The following is a 21075-nucleotide window of genomic DNA, read 5'->3' as shown; positions in this document are numbered from 1 at the left end:
TTTAACGATTTAACGATTTAACGATTTAACGATTTAACGATTTAACGATTTAACGATTTAACGATTTAACGATTTAACGATTTAACGATTTAACGATTTAACGATTTAACGATTTAACGATTTAACGATTTAACGATTTAACGATTTAACGATTTAACGATTTAACGATTTAACGATTTAACGATTTAACGATTTAACGATTTAACGATTTAACGATTTAACGATTTAACCGATTTAACGATTTAACGATTTAACGATTTAACGATTTAACGATTTAACGATTTAACGATTTAACGATTTAACGATTTAACGATTTAACGATTTAACGATTTAACGATTTAACGATTTAACGATTTAACGATTTAACGATTTAACGATTTAACGATTTAACGATTTAACGATTTAACGATTTAACGATTTAACGATTTAACGATTTAACGATTTAACGATTTAACGATTTAACGATTTAACGATTTAACGATTTAACGATTTAACGATTTAACGATTTAACGATTTAACGATTTAACGATTTAACGATTTAACGATTTAACGATTTAACGATTTAACGATTTAACGATTTAACGATTTAACGATTTAACGATTTAACGATTTAACGATTTAACGATTTAACGATTTAACGATTTAACGATTTAACGATTTAACGATTTAACGATTTAACGATTTAACGATTTAACGATTTAACGATTTAACGATTTAACGATTTAACGATTTAACGATTTAACGATTTAACGATTTAACGATTTAACGATTTAACGATTTAACGATTTAACGATTTAACGATTTAACGATTTAACGATTTAACGATTTAACGATTTAACGATTTAACGATTTAACGATTTAACGATTTAACGATTTAACGATTTAACGATTTAACGATTTAACGATTTAACGATTTAACGATTTAACGATTTAACGATTTAACGATTTAACGATTTAACGATTTAACGATTTAACGATTTAACGATTTAACGATTTAACGATTTGACGATTTAACGATTTAACGATTTAACGATTTAACGATTTAACGATTTAACGATTTAACGATTTAACGATTTAACGATTTAACGATTTAACGATTTAACGATTTAACGATTTAACGATTTAACGATTTAACGATTTAACGATTTAACGATTTAACGATTTAACGATTTAACGATTTAACGATTTAACGATTTAACGATTTAACGATTTAACGATTTAACGATTTAACGATTTAACGATTTAACGATTTAACGATTTAACGATTTAACGATTTAACGATTTAACGATTTAACGATTTAACGATTTAACGATTTAACGATTTAACGATTTAACGATTTAACGATTTAACGATTTAACGATTTAACGATTTAACGATTTAACGATTTAACGATTTAACGATTTAACGATTTAACGATTTAACGATTTAACGATTTAACGATTTAACGATTTAACGATTTAACGATTTAACGATTTAACGATTTAACGATTTAACGATTTAACGATTTAACGATTTAACGATTTAACGATTTAACGATTTAACGATTTAACGATTTAACGATTTAACGATTTAACGATTTAACGATTTAACGATTTAACGATTTAACGATTTAACGATTTAACGATTTAACGATTTAACGATTTAACGATTTAACGATTTAACGATTTAACGATTTAACGATTTAACGATTTAACGATTTAACGATTTAACGATTTAACGATTTAACGATTTAACGATTTAACGATTTAACGATTTAACGATTTAACGATTTAACGATTTAACGATTTAACGATTTAACGATTTAACGATTTAACGATTTAACGATTTAACGATTTAACGATTTAACGATTTAACGATTTAACGATTTAACGATTTAACGATTTAACGATTTAACGATTTAACGATTTAACGATTTAACGATTTAACGATTTAACGATTTAACGATTTAACGATTTAACGATTTAACGATTTAACGATTTAACGATTTAACGATTTAACGATTTAACGATTTAACGATTTAACGATTTAACGATTTAACGATTTAACGATTTAACGATTTAACGATTTAACGATTTAACGATTTAACGATTTAACGATTTAACGATTTAACGATTTAACGATTTAACGATTTAACGATTTAACGATTTAACGATTTAACGATTTAACGATTTAACGATTTAACGATTTAACGATTTAACGATTTAACGATTTAACGATTTAACGATTTAACGATTTGACGATTTGACGATTTAACGATTTAACGATTTAACGATTTAACGATTTAACGATTTAACGATTTAACGATTTAACGATTTAACGATTTAACGATTTAACGATTTAACGATTTAACGATTTAACGATTTAACGATTTAACGATTTAACGATTTAACGATTTAACGATTTAACGATTTAACGATTTAACGATTTAACGATTTAACGATTTAACGATTTAACGATTTAACGATTTAACGATTTAACGATTTAACGATTTAACGATTTAACGATTTAACGATTTAACGATTTAACGATTTAACGATTTAACGATTTAACGATTTAACGATTTAACGATTTAACGATTTAACGATTTAACGATTTCTGTTCTTCTGTTCTTTTGTTCTTTTGTTCTTTTGTTCTTTTGTTCTTTTGTTCTTCTGTTCTTCTGTTCTTCTGTTCTTCTGCTCTTCTGTTCTTCTGTTCTTCTGTTCTTCTGTTCTTCTGTTCTTCTGTTCTTCTGCTCTTCTGTTCTTCTGTTCTTCTGTTCTTCTGTTCTTTTGTTCTTTTGTTCTTCTGTTCTTCTGTTCTTCTGTTCTTCTGTTCTTCTGTTCTTCTGTTCTTCTGTTCTTCTGTTCTTCTGTTCTTCTGTTCTTCTGTTCTTCTGTTCTTCTGTTCTTCTGTTCTTCTGTTCTTCTGTTCTTCTGTTCTTCTGTTCTTCTGTTCTTCTGTTCTTCTGTTCTTCTGTTCTTCTGTTCTTCTGTTCTTCTGTTCTTCTGTTCTTCTGTTCTTCTGTTCTTCTGTTCTTCTGTTCTTCTGTTCTTCTGTTCTTCTGTTCTTCTGTTCTTCTGTTCTTCTGTTCTTCTGTTCTTCTGTTCTTCTGTTCTTCTGTTCTTCTGTTCTTCTGTTCTTCTGTTCTTCTGTTCTTCTGTTCTTCTGTTCTTCTGTTCTTCTGTTCTTCTGTTCTTCTGTTCTTCTGTTCTTCTGTTCTTCTGTTCTTCTGTTCTTCTGTTCTTCTGTTCTTCTGTTCTTCTGTTCTTCTGTTCTTCTGTTCTTCTGTTCTTCTGTTCTTCTGTTCTTCTGTTCTTCTGTTCTTCTGTTCTTCTGTTTTTATGTTCTTCTGTTTTTATGTTCTTCTGTTCTTCTGTTCTTCTGTTCTTCTGTTCTTCTGTTCTTCTAGTCTTCTGTTCTTCTGTTCTTCTGTTCTTCTGTTCTTCTGTTCTTCTGTTCTTCTGTTCTTCTGTTCTTCTGTTCTTCTGTTCTTCTGTTCTTCTGTTCTTCTGTTCTTCTGTTCTTCTGTTCTTCTGTTCTTCTGTTCTTCTGTTCTTCTGTTCTTCTGTTCTTCTGTTCTTCTGTTCTTCTGTTCTTCTGTTCTTCTAGTCTTCTGTTCTTCTGTTCTTCTGTTCTTCTGTTCTTCTGTTCTTCTGTTCTTCTGTTCTTCTGTTCTTCTGTTCTTCTGTTCTTCTGTTCTTCTGTTCTTCTGTTCTTCTGTTCTTTTGTTCTTTTGTTCTTTTGTTCTTTTGTTCTTTTGTTCTTTTGTTCTTTTATTCTTTTATTCTTTTATTCTTTTGTTCTTTTATTCTTTTATTCTTTTATTCTTTTATTCTTTTATTCTTTTATTCTTTTATTCTTGTATTCTTTTATTCTTTTATTCTTTTATTCTTTTATTCTTTTATTCTTTTATTCTTTTATTCTTTTATTCTTTTATTCTTTTATTCTTTTATTCCTTTATTCTTTTATTCTTTTATTTTTTTATTCTCTAGTTCTTTTATTCTTTTGGTTATCTTATTTTTTATTATTTTATTCTTTTATTCTCTTAATCTTTTATGCTTTTAGACCTTTATTTTTTTATTATTTTTATTCTTTTACTCTTTTATTCTCGTATTCTTTTATTTATTTTTTGTTCTTTTATTCTTACTTTTCTTTTGTTCTTTTTTCTTTATTCTTTTGTTTTTTTTTCGAACTTCGGTTTTTTCTTCTGTTTTTCTGAACTTTGGTCGCAGTTTTTCCGTTCTTTTTTTCTTTTTTTCCTCTACTTGCGTTCTTCTATTTTTTCATTCTTCTGAACTTCTGTTCTTTATTTCTGTTATTCTAAGGCTCAGTCTTTTGATTATCTCGTTCTTTTGTTCTTTCGTTTTTCTGTTTTTCTGTTCTTCTATTTTTCCGTTCTTCTATTCCTCTGTTCTTTAATTTATCTATTTTTCCGTTCTTCTGAATCCTTTGTTGTTATTTTTTCTTTGGTTCTTTTGTTTTTAGATTTTTCTCTTCTTTTGTTCATCGTTTTTTTTTGTTCTTCGGTTCTGTTGATTTTGTTGTTGTTTCTTTACATTTGTTGTTCAGTTTTTTTCTCCGTTCTTCTGTTCTTTTGTCATTTTGCTCGTCTTTTCATCCAATTCTCCGTTCTTTTGCACTAGATTATAATTAATTGTTCGAATAATCAACGGTCAATGTTTCCACCCTACCCTTCCAGGACTTTGCCAACCTGCGAAAGAACAAATTCGCCCGCCGCTGTTCCTCGCTCCGGCAGACACCCCCGGAGCAGACCAACGTGACGCTAGAACTGGAAAGTGCTTCCCCGGCCCATTCAATGCCAGTGGTACACGAGGTTAGCTCTCCCAAGAAGCCCAAGTGGGAGGTGATTGAACATTTCAAAAGCTCCGGTCGCGGCCAGGAATCGATCAGCAGCAGTTTGATTGCGGTAAGTATCGGGCATCGTTATTTCTTTTCTCCGCATTTGCTTACGCATTAATCTTGCTGCGAGGGGGTCGGAAAGCGGGTGGGACGGAGTGGCGCTTATCCTACGATTGTGGTCAAAGATAATCGTATCGATGGAGTGGTTTTCGCAGATGGTTTCAGACCGTGCTTCGGTTGCGAAAGTTGTTGGTTGGGGGTGATGGAATGGAGGTTTTATTTGTTGGTGGGAAATTGATGAATGATTCCAGGGAAAATCGGCAAGATGAATAGTGATTGACCGATTATAGACGGGCACTGGCAAATGAGGTTGTTTGCTGGAAGAAGTGATTAATTCGTTATTGAGTTCAATGATTTCTATAGAAATTCTATTTTGAGAAACAGAAAAATGACCAACAAGGGACTGAAAGAGAAAACCGTCTCGTAGACAACTGGCTCTCGAAATGTTGTTTATTACTAATTAACAATTATTTAATTAAATGTTCTCCTATTCCTTATCAATAGTCACAACGCAGTGCCTTTGTCCAGTTTCTCCTTTGTCAGCATCAAAAGAAATTGCATCTCAGGCATGGTACTTATCGTCCTTGTAGGAGACAAACCACTGTGGCACACACACACATAGACAATCCTATTAGTGTCCTTTTATTCTTAAACGTGCTTCCGAAGCGCAATTACCTTGTGCTAAACGATTTGCTGCTGCATGGAAGCCTTGAGGTTGAGTCCGGGTCTAGGTCTAAGTTGAGGTCTTTCCATCAGGCCGCATTCAACATGATGTGAACGATCTTCTCGAATGCAGGCAGGTTCTACGGTTCTGTCGAGTGTGCCGTTTCTTCGCAACTCGGTGACAAAAGGTAGGTACAGTAGTTGGGGACACTTTGAAACGGTGTGAATTTATTGAAGCCGGCAGGAGTGCTGTGCAGCCATCGTTTCCGCAATCGGAAGCGGTATGTCTTCCTTCTGCCGTCTAGCGGCGCTATCGTGACTCTAACGAGAGAAGATATATGTTGCAAATTACAAGCAAATCGTCTTACGTTTCTTAGCCCAGCCGTCCTCGATGCTGATAAACATGAGGATGCGGCTAGTAGCTGAAATCTTGGAACGGCGTGATTTGCATATTGGGATTTTGAAGCTTGAGTTTTTCTGGCAGAACGAGTGCTGGAAATAGATACACAAACAGAAAAAGAAACTTAACGGAAATATGAACATGAATAGAACAGAATCAAAATCAGCATTACAATCGGAATCGCAATCAAATTCTGAATCAGACCCATCTGAAGTAGTGCCTACACGGAAGAAATCCGTTCATAAATTCATGAAAATTCATGTGTTTCCACAAAACTAGTTCGCCCCGACTATATACATGGCGTTAGATGTGAATGCTTGGTTGGCTTACTGTTGCTAGCTGGACATGTTTAGTTTTTGTTTTTGAGTTGTTCTTAATTTGGGAATACACAATCGACAGTCAAGCAATTTTTATGATTTCTGGAGCTAATCCCCGATTTTTGTGATTTCTTATCACGTTATCGTGCTATTTTATTCATGAGTTTACTATCTGATTTTTATGTCAGAGTGGCGGGATCTATGGTCATGATTTCAGGATCTTATTCGCGATTTTCGTAATGTCTATTCACGTTATCGTGATATTGCAGCCATGAGTAAAGTGATTCATAATTTCAGGATCCTAATCACGATTTGGAATATTTCCATCACAAGTAATGTGATTTATGTCCATGATTGCAGGAACTTTGTCATGGGTTTCATAATTTCTGTTAATGTTGTTGTGATATTTTAGTCACAAGTAGGGATTCATGCTTATTTATGTTCATGATTTCAGGATCTTAATGACGATTTTTGATATTTTTATCACGAGTTGTGTGATTCATGTTTGTGATTTCAGATCCTTAGTTACGATTTTTGTAATTTCTGTTCAGCTTATCGTTATATTTTATTCTAACTCTTTCGAATTTGACACGTGGAGTAATGTGGCATGATATCAGCAGTTTCATCGAGGTATTCGTAATTTATCTTCGCTTTATCGCGATCTGTTATTTTTTGGTTACTATCGGTTTTTTACTCGGAGTAACGTGACAAGGTGAACTGGATCATAAAAGTGTGACTGGTTCGCGGTATCTTGTTCTGTAAACTATATCACGAGCACGATTTTTGGCATTCAGCGCAGTTTTCGTTTTTTATCCAGACATCACACAAAACCGTATCAAATGAATAGTGATGTTCGAGGTCCTAATAGTTTTTTTGTATCTACAGCTCGTAGCTATTCTTGGTCTCTAGCAGCTGTTCCATGAGATTGAATATGATTAGGGATATTTTCACGCAAAGTAGGTCATGTACTAGATATCATGAACCAGTTCACGAGCACATGAATAACATGTAATGAACTTGGGAAGCATTTCACGAGCACGGATATTGAATCGTGACTAATATATTAGAAATCATGAACCTGTTTACGATTACATGAATAATATGTTGTGGCTTTGTGAACTATTTCACAAGCACGAATGATATCTTGTGACTATTATACTAGATAAAATGAATCAGTTCACGACATGAATAATATTTTATAGTTTTGTGATTTATTTCACGGGTACGCATGGTCAGTCGTGAATATTATACTAGGAATCATGAACGAGTTCACGGATACATGAATAATATTTCATGATTTTGTGAACTATTTCAGGTGCATGAATGGTAAGTCGTGACTAAATTAAAACAATTATATCCACTAATAAAAGCGTTATGAGGGTGTTCCTGAAGGAAAATTGAACATAATTATAAAGCACACGATTTTTGTTCAAAGCCTTGTTTCCATAACGTAAAAACGTGGATGCTGCAGAATTCATGGTATTTTATTCACGATTTTAGGAACAATGTTTTTACGGTGAAACGGTGGCGCCCAAGATGGATGAGGATGGTAAGGTACAAGAGGCTTAAGTTTAGTCGGTAGGATTAACTACTTCAAACCAATCAGACACTACCCGATCAGAAACGCATAACAGAAATATTTCAAAACTATATCTCTCATTGATACTTGTTATAAATTTCTGTTATTTTAACTATTAACGAGACCTAATTTATAACACAATAGGTTATAAAAATTGTGTTCTGTTATAATCCTGTTATTTCATTCTGATCGGGTACCACTAACCAATTGCATTCCTTCTCGATAATTGACATTTACCCAATTTGTTGAGCTGAGTCAATTGGTACACAATACTCGGCCTTCCGGGTCTTATAGAAAATTTTCAAAGTTTAAACTTTCTTTTGTAAGAAGTGTAGAAAAATCAGAACCCTCCCCATGAGCATTTTCTGCGCACGGGCCTGTTTAAAATACATAAAACGTTGAGATTTGATGAAATCTCGAAAAAAATTTTTTGACGGAAATTTACTTTTTTGGACTTTGACACATTTTTGCCTTTCTCATATAGAAAGGTTATGCAATCAATCTAAAAATCGTTATCCTAATCCTAAATAAATAAAGCATTTTTTGGGAAAAACTACCTTTTTTCTTAGTGAACGTATAAATGCAGGAACTTAAACTGCCATAACAAACGAACGAAATGCACCAGAGCTTTCAAATTTCAAGAAACATCGTTGATAAAGTTTTAAAACAAACGCTGAAAATTTGATGCAGTTTGTTCGATAGAAAAAAAAGTTATCCTGAAAAAATGGGGTGAACGTATAAATGTGAGACACACTGTAGCCGGACTCAATCTGCGTCGGTAGCCTCCTTTTGATCAAGGATTGGCGCTGAAGCTGCTGTACGTTGTGTGCACACACAAACTTTACAAAGTTAATGGCGTTTAAAATTATAGAGCAAAATATAACAGAGAGGGAACATGTTTAAATCTAAGAATTCTAAAAAAGACATATTGTAAAAGCCATTGGAAAGATAAAAGGACATTTGAAGGTTAGAAATAAAGAATTATTGTGTGTCGTTTCTCTTAATAGCAGTTGCATAATATAGCAGAAACCCGACAGAATTAACATGTGGTAATCTGACCTTCATAGTTGCATGACGTTGTTTGAGAATGCAGAGTGCTTTAGCCAAGGGGGAATGCAGAAGTATGGCGTTGGCTTGACCAGTAAAACAAATCTTTTATTCCGTGATGAGTTTAGGTGATTTTCGTAAACAAAGAGCGAGAATTCCTATTTATGGGGTATTTTTAATAGTACGGTTTTCACATGTTCAATCTGGACATTTTAACATCAAGACTATAGTTGCCAAAAGTCGTATATAGGCGAACGTTGATATTTTAGGAGATTTAGTAAAGTAAAGCATCACACATTATAATTCTCACAATGCTTACAATGCTCACAAAATAAAGAAAGAAGTGTTTGTTGTTCATTTTTATTGTTTTTTTTTTTAATTTTTCCGGTGTTCTTCTCTTCTCAAATATTTAAAGCCAAAGAGTGCGAAATATATACGAAATGATGTGTTTTGCTTCAAACTGAACTACCTGAAATTAGAAATGCATTTGCCAAGAAATAATAGTCAAGTACACCATTTGATCGTACAGGATAAATTGGGTTTAACATTTCGAATTCTTCTGATTATCGCATGACAACCATCTTGATCGCGATGCTAGGTCCAAAAATGCAAACAATGAATTGGAATGTTTAGATAATTACATAAAATAGGTCGCAGTAACATTGTCCCATTTAGATTTGTTTAGAGATTCTTGATTGTGAGCAATGCAGCATTCCTGTTGCGATGAAACTGGTCAGAGTCGACATCCAACTTCGGAAAAAGCCGGATATTCTCTTCCATTGAACTTTCCTCTTTGCCGAGTCTTGCCACCTTTGAAATCAATCGATATAATATTGATTCTAAGCACGAATATCGCCTTGAGGTTCGTTCATATTCCATCCTCACTGTAGGAATAGAAATGTCGGATATTTGCAATATCCCTTTGTTTAATTTTTTTTTGTCGAGGTAGGTTTTTTTGTTAAATAATAGTTCAATAGACGTCTTGTACAGTCGCATATTATGACCGGCTTGGGAAGACGTATGTAAAAAGTGAACTAAACTCACATTTTAATGTCAGCGACAGTGGTTAACTAATAGACCTGACTGCAGTTTACCACAGCGTGTCTAAGTTAAATTGAAACCATCCTCCGTAAGGGAAGTGGCACACATTTTATTGCGTTCCTCGTTTGACCGTAGACTGAGGTTTTAAATTTAACCTATATAAACTACATTGTAAAGTTTAAATAATTTTATTTCAGGATCACAAGATTTCTTATTATAAGGATAAAATATTATCTACAAAAAGAATGGGATCGCTCCTTTTGAGCACGATACGGCGAAATTGTAGAATGTTTGAAAATTGAGTAGAATTTGGAGGGGCTTACTTTTGTAGATTTGTCCGTTGACGGTGCCAAATGTGATAAAAATCAAATAATTTGTCCACATCTGCAAAACGCTTGCCAGATAGAGATTTGTTGGCCATAGTGTTCTATTTGTCGCTAAGGTCTCTTTCGAACTTTATATACTTCCTTGGTTTTGCTCAAAATAAATTGAGACTTGAACTGAAATGATTGTGCAACGGATGAATTGGTTCAATCTTATCATTAGAGATGGTCGGGTTCGGGTTTTTGGACCCGAAACCCGGACCCGACCCGAACCCGACGGGTTTCGGGTCGGGTTCGGGTTCTGTAAATTTAAGCTTCTCGGATTCGGGTTCCGGGTTTTCAAAATTGAAATTCTCGGGTTCGGGTCGGGTCCGGGTTTTTGAAATTTTGAACTTTTGGGCTCGGGTCGGGTTCGGGTTTTTCAAATTACAAATTATCGGGGTCGGGTCGGGTTCGGGTTTTGAACAAAACAACCTAACCATTTCATGACACACTATACACAAAACGCGGTCTTTTTTGTAGTAGTGAATTATACTTCGTGATACGAATGGATGACACATATAACCGTACCAAATGTTAGCACCTCTGAATCGCTACAGTTCGTCGTATTTTCTGGTGCTCAAATAATGTATTTTTTCATTTTTGCATAAAATTCCGTCTCTTCAGATTCGATAACTGCCTGAATTATTTAATTTTTTAAACGAACATTCATGAAAGAGCATTCACAATACGTGTTTCACATCTAAAATCTCTGCGATTTATTTTTCATGATAATTAGTAATAAACCAAGTCAACAGGAATTTATCGGAAAATATCAGTTCAACTTTCTATAATGGAGTATAATTTTCGACAGATACTTTAAAACCGATACTTAGGCCGCGGCGACTTTTTCTCTACGTAAACGGTGTTGTAGGGTACATTCGTACCCCAGAACTAAAATCGCTGTAATGTGTCTAATTTTTATTAAATTTATGGTTAAATTCGATAGTTTTATTCTAAAATCATTCGTAAAGCAACCTGTTTAAAAATCTTCGTGTTTTGACTATTTAATTATGTAATATTTCATTTTGTATAGAACAAGTCTTTAAAATACGTCAAAATTCCCTATAACTCCGGTAGTTTCAAATCGATTTTGACCATTTATACGACGTTGTAAAGCTTATTAAATTTCCTTTTAAACAATATTTTTCAAAAGCCGGTCAAAAAGTTAATTTATTCTGATGCTTTTTTGAAAACCAAACGCCAATACAAACGTTAAAAATACAGCAATATGCAGTAACGAAGATGAAACCGGAAGGCGTCGAAGGAACAGGTAGAGCCGGTGCATTGTACGTGTATATAAAGTATGTTCCAGAGCATGGGCTGCAGAAGATAACGAATCGAATGATGCGTCTTGCATACTATACACAAATCATATTCACGAATGTTTTTTGACTCTTTCATCCGCAAAAGCAAAAATTACGATACCAATCCAAACGCATTTTTAGTTACTTTGCTATAGTTCTTTGTTATGTCAAATAACAGATACTATTATTAGTCAGAGCTGGAACTTATACAATTTTACACAAGTTTCTCGCTTACTATATATCGATATTTTGCTGTTAAAAATGATATAATAATTTTTTTGAATTATGTGCACATGACAAAACACTAACGTAAACGGTTTTGTGGGGTACATTTGTACCCCAAACAAACTTTAAGCGAATACTGTTAAGTTGATCAAATGAATCAAATAGGTTGTACCTGCTATAACGGAAGTTTAATAATCAAATTGGATTATGATATAGATTGCTTGCAATTAAAATAAACTGTAACGGAAAAATAAGGATTTGAACTCACAAATTTGATAGTACTTTGGTGTCATTATGGCGGCTCAAATTTAAAGAGGACACATTATTTTTTTTAAAGGCAGATACTTTAGGCCAAATTTATTTTCTAGAGACTGTCTTTGTTCCATCAGACCTAAACCTAGCTTCAGTTTCGCCAGGTTTCGTTGTTCATGACACTCATATGGTGATGGTATAATAGCACCACTATCAAATCAGTGGTACATATATGAAACAAGCACTTTCTGTCAGATTGTTCCCGGGCTGAGCTGTTGCATGATCCGGATTCCTTCATGAAAATACATGAATTTCCACGAACTTAAGGAATTGATCGCAAACATTTTGTGTGTTCTGTTGAAGCCATTAACGGATTCGACGTTCAATAAAAGTAAATATAAATGCGGATTCTACTCAGCAGTGATTTGTTTTGCCATATGCAGATATAACTCAATACGTATGGTGCTACCTCAGATTCGAGTGATTCTACTATTCTTAGATGAGCCTAGGGTCCAGCTCGGGTGCCGAGAATTAAAAATCTTCGAGATCTTTGGTTGATTCTCCGTATTAGCAAGTTGGATTCAGATCGGGCTTCTCAAATTTTAAATTTTCGGGTTCGGGTCGGGTTCGGGTTTTCAAATTTTAAAATTCTCGGGTCGGGTCGGGTTCGGGTTTTACAAAATTTTTATTCTCGGGTACGGGTCGGGTTCGGGTTTTGAGTTTTAAAATGTTCGGGCTCGGGTCGGGTTCGGGTTTTTCTAATTTTATAATTTCGGGCTCGGGTCGGGTTCGGGTTTTTAAATTGTCATGCTCTCGGGTTCGGGTCGGGCTCGGGTTCGAAAAAATTGAAACCCGACCATCTCTACTTATCATGACCTTGCTGTGATGCGTTTCCTGCCGCTAGTAGCATTCTGCTTGGTTGTCGCATGCTTTTAGATGGTTTGATCACATGGAATACGAATCAATATGCGATTCCGAACTGCTTTGCTACCGATTCATTGATATGATGCATTGGGATATTGATAAAGCAATTCCAGTATAGACTTTAAAATGTAAACCACTTTCAATTTAAGTTTCTGTCATATTAGCAACGTACTAAAGAGTTACAAATATTCGAATGCACCTGTTTTCGAAATTAGACGTTAGTATGGATTTATATCAATCCTCAGTGTGGGGCCCCCAAAATCCCGGCCCACTGTGCCCATGCGGAAAGACGGTACTGCTGTATACGAGGGACATATAGAGGAGATAGCGGCTTGCCAGTACATCTCGAACTGGGACATGGGGTGCACTTCATCGGGTCGGAAGGAAATCCAATAGTTGAGATCTGGCAGAACAGTACTCTGCGCATGCCCAGACAATATGTTCGATATCGTGATAACCGTTGCCACAAGCGTAGATACCGCTATTCGCGAGCCGTCGGAGATGAGCGTCCAGCGTGTAGTAATTGGACATGAGCCGAGACATCACACGAATGAAATCCCGACCCACATCCATTTCTCTAAACCAAGGCTTTGTTGTAACCTTCGGGATAATGGAATGTAGCTACCGTCCTAACTCTCCTTTACTCCAAGATGTCTGCCAGCTTTCCAGCGTTCGCTGACTAGAGATAGTAAAAAATTCATTGAAGCAAATTGGTCTTTCGTGAGTGTAACTTTCCTATGTGCCGCCTTAGCTACACACCAAAAAATATGAATTTTATCGTTGACGTAAATGCAAGCATGACATAATTTAGTAAACTGTAATTCACGAAATGACAAAATATAGCCGCGCTCCGTTTAATTTTACATGAAACATATACTTTACATGCGCAATGACATAAAATTACACGTACAGCCATTCAGAACAAATGCAATATGTGGTGTAAAATTACGTGATTTGCGAAATTCAACGTCATGTAAAATTAAAATGAAACGTAAAAGTAAATCATTTGTGATGCTCGTATATGTCAGGGTCAGGAGACGTAAATTTACACGATTTTTTCTAGGTGTGTAGAGAATCCGCATCTTTATTACCTGGGATGGAGCAATGCGAGGGGACTAAAGTAATCTGTTACGATAAAAAAAGGGAGACTTTCACAAATAAAACCATAACATCTTTATAGTAAATGTCTGCACTACTTGAATTAAGTGAGAATTTTTCTATCATCATTATTGAAGAAAATAAATTTCGTAACTCACTGTTAGGAGAATTAACATTGATCAGATGAGACTAAAACGGGGAGTTTCTTTCCATGAAACTTTCTCAAAGAAAATTTAAGAGACAAAGGAACTAAAAAATCAAAGCGCTCAAGTACCAAAGAAACATTAGAAGCCAAAATCGAGTCAACAGCAAATATCAAAGAGCAAAGAAGTTGTCTTTGAAATTGCATTTATTTCACCGAAGAAAACATATTTTAAATGAATACCTACCTCTTACAAATTTCACCAGTCTCTTATTCAATCAAAATGAAACCCATTCAAAACTTAATCCTTCCGACTGCCACAAACCGCAACTACTAATCCTTCGTGCGTCATTAGCATACCACCTGAGTGTAGTCACGTATTGCGAAAACCCGATGAAAATCCTTCGTTTGCTATTTCCCCAACCATAAATAGATTGGAAAGCTCTAAAAGTTCATCCTTTTGTAGCACCCCCCCCCCCTCCTAGGTGAAGGATGAGAAAGGCAACGTTAGGGGTGCCAATATGTGACACCATGCGATTACTTTCCTTTCAGATGGATGCTGTCTAGCAGTCTTACAGTAGCTTATCCTCCACCTTTTGTGCATATACACTGTATACAGTTGCGCTGCTGTTCCATTGTGACACAATGTGTCGCCCCGAGAGACGCATTCTGTCGAATAGATGAACTTACTCATCACGTGTGCAGACTATTTAGGTACAATGCATATTGCATTCGTTCTTGCATATTGGGCGAATACAACTCCCAATAACACTGCGGGCAACAACATCTTTCGGGGATAGAAGTACCATCTGTAGGTGAATTTGATCCTGATCATCGATGATGCACTCAGGTATGACTTGCTTCTTGCAAGTAATGGTGGTGGTCCCTTTTGTCTTGTATACGTATAACATTGAAATAGTTGCATTTTTGACGCTAATGGGCGCTCGTTGAAAAAACAACCAACGCTTTTTTTTCGAATATAGAAGTTTTAACCTTAAGATGATTCGTCTTTTTTCGGGTTAGACAAATCTCTTTGGAAAAATCTCTAACCCTATGTACGGGGTTAGGAATCGAACCCGGGTTAGCAGCGTAAAAGGCAACCGATTTACCAGCTACACTCCGTTCGTCCACTAACCAACGCATTGGTCTAACGTAGGATGTCATGATAAGGATTAGGTGCGGGCATAGCGTAGTTGGTAAATCGATTGCCTTGTACGCAGCTCATCTGAGTTTGATTCCCAACCCAATTTTGTCAACGAGATTTTTCTAACTCAAAAAAGAGGTGAATGATCCTAAGATTATAACCTCTATAATCAAAAAATAAATCAAAAAATTTAAAAAAAGAAATGAGAATTATTGATATATTATGATTATGACAATGTTGGCCAATCTTTCGGCAAGTAAAACACCGCCTGTTACCATATTAATAGTTTTTTCGCTAATGAAAAAAAGGAACGTGACACTACAGCGTAGTTTTGAGTGTACACTTGTTGGCTTCGTTACGGTGAATTTTGTCTTCGGTTAGCATATTGTTCAGTTCAGTTAGATAGAAGCTAATAAAGATGGATTTAGTTGGAATAGATTTTATTTCGTAGAAGGATATAAAGTGCAAGTGGGAAATTTTTGGTAATGTTGGAATCATAACTTTCTGTTGACGCATGTTCCAAGCAACCTTCAACTTTACGATGTATGGGAATTAAAAAAAGATTTATTTGCACATCCAAATTTTATTTTCATTTTCCACATTTCGAAGGCAAGATTATTTTTGTGTTTCAGGAAAGTTGCGCTTTATTCAAACTAAAGCACATATTTCGCATACACACACTATACAACTCATCTCGAATCCTTCATCAGACTGACGGCAGCAAAGGTTAACCTTCCCCTTCGTTACCCGTTATTCTAGATTGTTACTTCAGCTGGCAACGATCTGATGGTGGGATGAGCTCATACGTTGGATCCCTCTTAATTCCATCCGGGGCTCAAATTTGATTCCGAGCGCCACCACCGGTTTGTTTGCTTTTTTTGTGCAAAATAGTTAGTTCTTCGTTGGAAGGAGTATGTTTTCTAAAGTGTACGGTTGCATCATTCATTGCAACGAGCGTAAGTAAATACATTGCTACTTTGTGTTTACTTTGGAAGCAACAACTCGATCGGTTCTGGCAAGGATTCCATAGTTCAATGAAGACTAAACTTACGTAAATTATCATGGAAAAATAAATGTCTGCAGCCAAAGTTGAATCTGTGTGCTTCAGTCGAAATACCGCCAGAAAAAAGTAATTAAAATGAAGAAAAGTGCAAAATAAGGAAAAGATAAAAACATCAAAATTGTGTAAATAGGGATAATGCACTAAATATGGAACCAACTGAATATATAGGAATCAAATAAGATAGTTAAATACAGAGAACAGTATAACCATATATAGTACTACTTTTGTGAACTGGTGAATCATCAATGTTAATAGTCGACGATATTGACAAAGGTGGGTCAAGCTGTTTTCAAATCCCTGGTGCCAATATTGTCCATTTCCCGACATTTCTACTATGCGTATGTTTCTAGGGGTCCTCATAATGGTACGAGCATTACTCGGCAGATTCCAATTCTAGTAAGAGTTGAGGATTCCTACAATAGATTTCACTGCGGTTTGAGTGATGTGGAACTCCGTTGACTAGTACCGAATGTCAGCTGCAAATGTTTGCCTTGTAAATAATCATGCAATATTGAATATAAATAAGTATTATGGCTGCTGTTTTGAATAACAATTCATTAACAATGGCTGTTAATTCAATGTTCGTAGATACATTAAGTAACTTGTAACCGACCAAATCGTTTACAATGGTTCGATGACTGTCTGTCTCTTGGGTTTACACTTGCCACTTCCTGCAGGTTCCATTAGACCCGTCCTCGAGGAAATACACCACCTTCAGCGTGTAGGGTAAGGGATTGTTTCAGTACAACAGAATGCCGTTTGGGTTAATTAACAGTCCCGCGTCATTGACTAGGCTTATGGATAAAGTATTAGGCCATGGTGTACTGGAACCAAATGTCTTCGTCTACCTCGATGACATCGTCGTGGTGACGGAGACATTTGAGCATCACGTTCAGTTGCTCAAAGAGATTGCCCGTCGCCTGAGACAAGCTAAACTCAGCATCAATATTCAAAAGTCAAAGTTTGGCGTATCGGAGATCCCCTTCCTAGGATTCCTTCTGAGCACTAGTGGTTTGAGAGGGAACCCAGAAAAGGTTCGTCCAATCGTGGAATACGATCGTCCCACTACAATCACCAAGCTTAGAAGGTTCCTTGGGATGACCAACTATTACCGTCGGTTTATAGCTAATTTCAGCGGGGTAACCGCTCCTTTGTCGTTTGTCTACTCCGGTCGATGTCAAAATTGATTAAATGGAATGAAGAAGCAGAGAAATCTTTTTGCGCTATCAAGGAATGCTTGATAACGACACCCATTCTGACTAACCCAGATTTCGAGAGAGAATTTATAATCCAGACCGACGCGAGCGACGTAGCCGTGGCAGGGGTGCTCACTCAGCAGCATGATGACGGGGAGAAAGTGATTGCATATTATTCTCACAAACTCACTTCTCCCCAGCGCAATTATCATGCAGCCGAGAAGGAAGCCCTTGCTGCGTTTCTGTCAATAGATGCCTTTCGTGGATATATCGAAGGATATAATTTTACGCTGATAACAGACTCATCAGCTTTGACCCACATCCTGCACTCCAAGTGGAAGGTGGGATCGCGGTGCAGTAGGTGGAGTCTAGATTTTCAACAGTATAACATGACCGGAATACACAGGAAAGGCAAAGATAATAGCGTCCCGGACGCGCTTTCTCGGAGTTTTGCGGCAGTATCAGCGTCCTCGACGGACCATTGGCATATGACCATTAAAACGAAGGTTACCGAACCATAGCTGGAAAATGTCATGGTTATGACCAGTCATCTGGTGACTGGTCGCATGTTTGCTCGTGACATGTAGAAGTTGCGGATTCTTGCGACATGTGACACAAGCGCGTGTACTATGACACGATACATTTTCCCCGTGACATGTCATAAAATTTGTACATGTTTCAAAACAAAACTGGTTTGTCAAGCGGCAGTACATTTACTGAACTGTGACATGTATGTTCGTTTGCGAACGGTCGCGACAATAGAAAAACAGGTTTGCTTGTTATGTGACATGTCGACAATGAACCGGTATTGAAAATGGGTAAAATATTGGATACCGTACTTTGGCGGATAATTGGAAATATAGAAAATGAGATAATTGTATTTCTTTCAACATTTCACAAATAAATATTGTTTGTTATTGCGGTTTAGAGGTGTTGAAAATCAATAGTTTTAGACATTTTAAACGCACACTGGGAAGTAAATGCGTCAAAATCGAAAAATTTTCAACTTTTCACAGATAAACATTGCTTGTTATTGCGAGTTAAGAGATGTTGAAAATCAATAGTTTTAGACATTTTAAACACACATTAGGAAGAAAATGCGTCAAAATCGAAAAAAATCAACTTTTCACAGATAAACATTGTTGGTTATTGCGAGTTAAGAGGTGTTGAAAATCAATAGTTTTAGACATTTTAAACGCACATTAGGAAGTAAATGCGTCAAAATCGAAAAAAAATTCAACTTTTCACAGATAAACATTGTTTGTTATTGCGAGTTACGAGGTGTTGAAAATCAATAATTTTAGACATTTTAAACGCACACTGGGAAGTAAATGCGTCAAAATCGAAAAATTTTCAACTTTTCACAGATAAACATTGTTTGTTATTGCGAGTTAAGAGGTGTTGAAAATCAATAGTTTTAGACATTTTAAACGCACATTGGGAAGTAAATGCATCGAAATCGAAACATTTTCAACTTTTCGCAGATAAACATTGTTTGTTATTACGAATTGTTTATTATTTTTACCTGCAACCGTCGGCGCGGCCCGCCGCGGCGGCGCTGGGCACACCTCTAATTTTAAACGCATTTTTAAATTTCCATTTTGTCGAAATTACTTCCCGTTGTGCATTTCAAATGTTCAAAACTTTTGATTTTCAAGTCCTAATAACTCGGAAAAACAAGCAACATTCATCTGTAAAAAGTGAATTTTGCGATTTTGACGCATTTACTTCCCCATGTGCGTTTAAAATGTTCAAAACTAGTGATTTTCATATCCTAGTACAGCAGGATTCCGCTTTTGGCAACAATTATATTTTTTGCTGTTGCCAAAACCGGAACCGTGCCAAAAATTGAACCTTATTTTTAAAGTTTGGATTTTCAATTTACGACTTCAAAAATGTTTCAAAGATTTTTAACCATGTGTGAAATGGAATTAGATGAAAGAAAAAAATAAGAAAATTCAATTTTATTCATATGTTTATCAAATTCAGTCTTCGCACAGTGATCACCTTCCATAAAAAATCGGTCAAACCCTCAAAAGGGATCCGAATTTGATAAAAACTTCACATTGGGGTAATTTTACGTCGCTGAATTCATGTTTGGTGTTAATTTATTATTTCTTTTTACCCGAAAATTTTGGCACCTAGGGAGGTTTGCAAAATCAACATTTACGAATATAAAGTGCACTATATCTGAAAATGCATTTTCAAGAAGACATCGTAAACTATTTGGGAGCTATCAGTTTTGTATTCCTAAATACGGGCTTTCGATATGTATTGCAAATTTAGTGACAAGTTTTGTAGTGACGTTGTATTATGCGGTGTAGCGCATTCATCTGCATTCGACTATAAAAATTGATTCCGTCTAACACTAGTTACACTGCTACCACTTGTATTATACATAAACAATACATTTCTATACTTATTGTTATCATTAAATACGACACATATAGTGTAAAACATAGTTAAGAACATTATACATGCGAGCCACAACATAGCTGCTGCGCCACACACACCCCTCTCCCCTGCCTAACCATGTATCTGACATGAGCAAATATAAAAATACGTTTTTCAACACACTAACCTTGCTGGTGTGCCACGAAACTGCTACTTAAGGAAGCTAGAATATTTTCCTATACAATCAATCCGAGTTTTTGACGGAATGCCATCTGTAGCTCCTATTTTGTGCGAAAATATCTCCCCTCTTCACTTGGGGTTTCTTTTCGAAACACTTCTCGTTTTCATTGCACTTATTCAAATGCACTTTTTTCACACACCACTGCAAAAACACTTGCGAAACTTTAATCGTTTACTAATAAAACTTCAAATTTTCTGCCAATGTGCAGATGACCAAAGGAAAATGTTCGGAAACTCTCATTTGTGCGTTTGAATTTTCACTTCAGATTTCAGTTTTTCCTAATGTAAACAAGCGAGTCGGTGCCTAGCAACGTGGCTTCCGCACATCTTCACCTTAACCTTTAAATGCATAACGCTTTTTTAAAACAACATTGCGAAAAACATCACAAAATTATCACAGTAAAGTATTGAAACTGCAAGACAATTTTAACAAAATTTAAAAAAAAATGATTTGGGCTTTTGAGGTTTAATATGACTCCCATGTTTGGAAATAAAGTCAAATGCAATGTCAATTGATACAAAAAATATCTATTGCACATTTTTAAAAGATTTATTATGTACAACAAGAATGTTGACAAAAACGGAACCCATTTGTTGCCAAAATCGGAGTGTGCCAAAATGGGAGCATGCCAACAACGGAACGTGCCAAAACGGAATCTTACTGTAACAATATTTATCTGTGAAAAGTTGAAAATTTTTCGATTTTGACGCATTTACTTTCAAGTGCACGTTTAAAATGTCTAAAACTATTGATTTTCTACTCCTCGTAACTCGCAAT

The 21075-nt window shown here is 35.5% G+C and overlaps 1 protein-coding gene across 2 annotated transcripts in view; it reads left to right on the top strand.

The window, feature by feature from the left end:
* The window catches only part of LOC131685346 (adenylate cyclase type 6), a 539597-nt gene that overhangs the window by 238448 nt on the left and 280074 nt on the right, over nt 1–21075 (top strand). For both annotated transcript variants that reach the window (XM_058969007.1, XM_058969006.1), the window contains exon 3: nt 4683–4910. In XM_058969007.1, coding sequence (XP_058824990.1) covers nt 4800–4910 — 111 coding nt within the window. In that variant the 5' untranslated portion in view covers nt 4683–4799. The remainder of the gene's footprint in view (nt 1–4682; nt 4911–21075) is intronic.

The sequence above is a fragment of the Topomyia yanbarensis genome, chromosome 2 (genome assembly GCF_030247195.1).
Source record: "Topomyia yanbarensis strain Yona2022 chromosome 2, ASM3024719v1, whole genome shotgun sequence".
Classification (NCBI taxonomy): domain Eukaryota; kingdom Metazoa; phylum Arthropoda; class Insecta; order Diptera; family Culicidae; genus Topomyia; species Topomyia yanbarensis.
The sequence above is the reverse complement of the archived record's forward strand: the minus strand, read 5'-3'. Positions and strand labels throughout refer to the sequence as shown.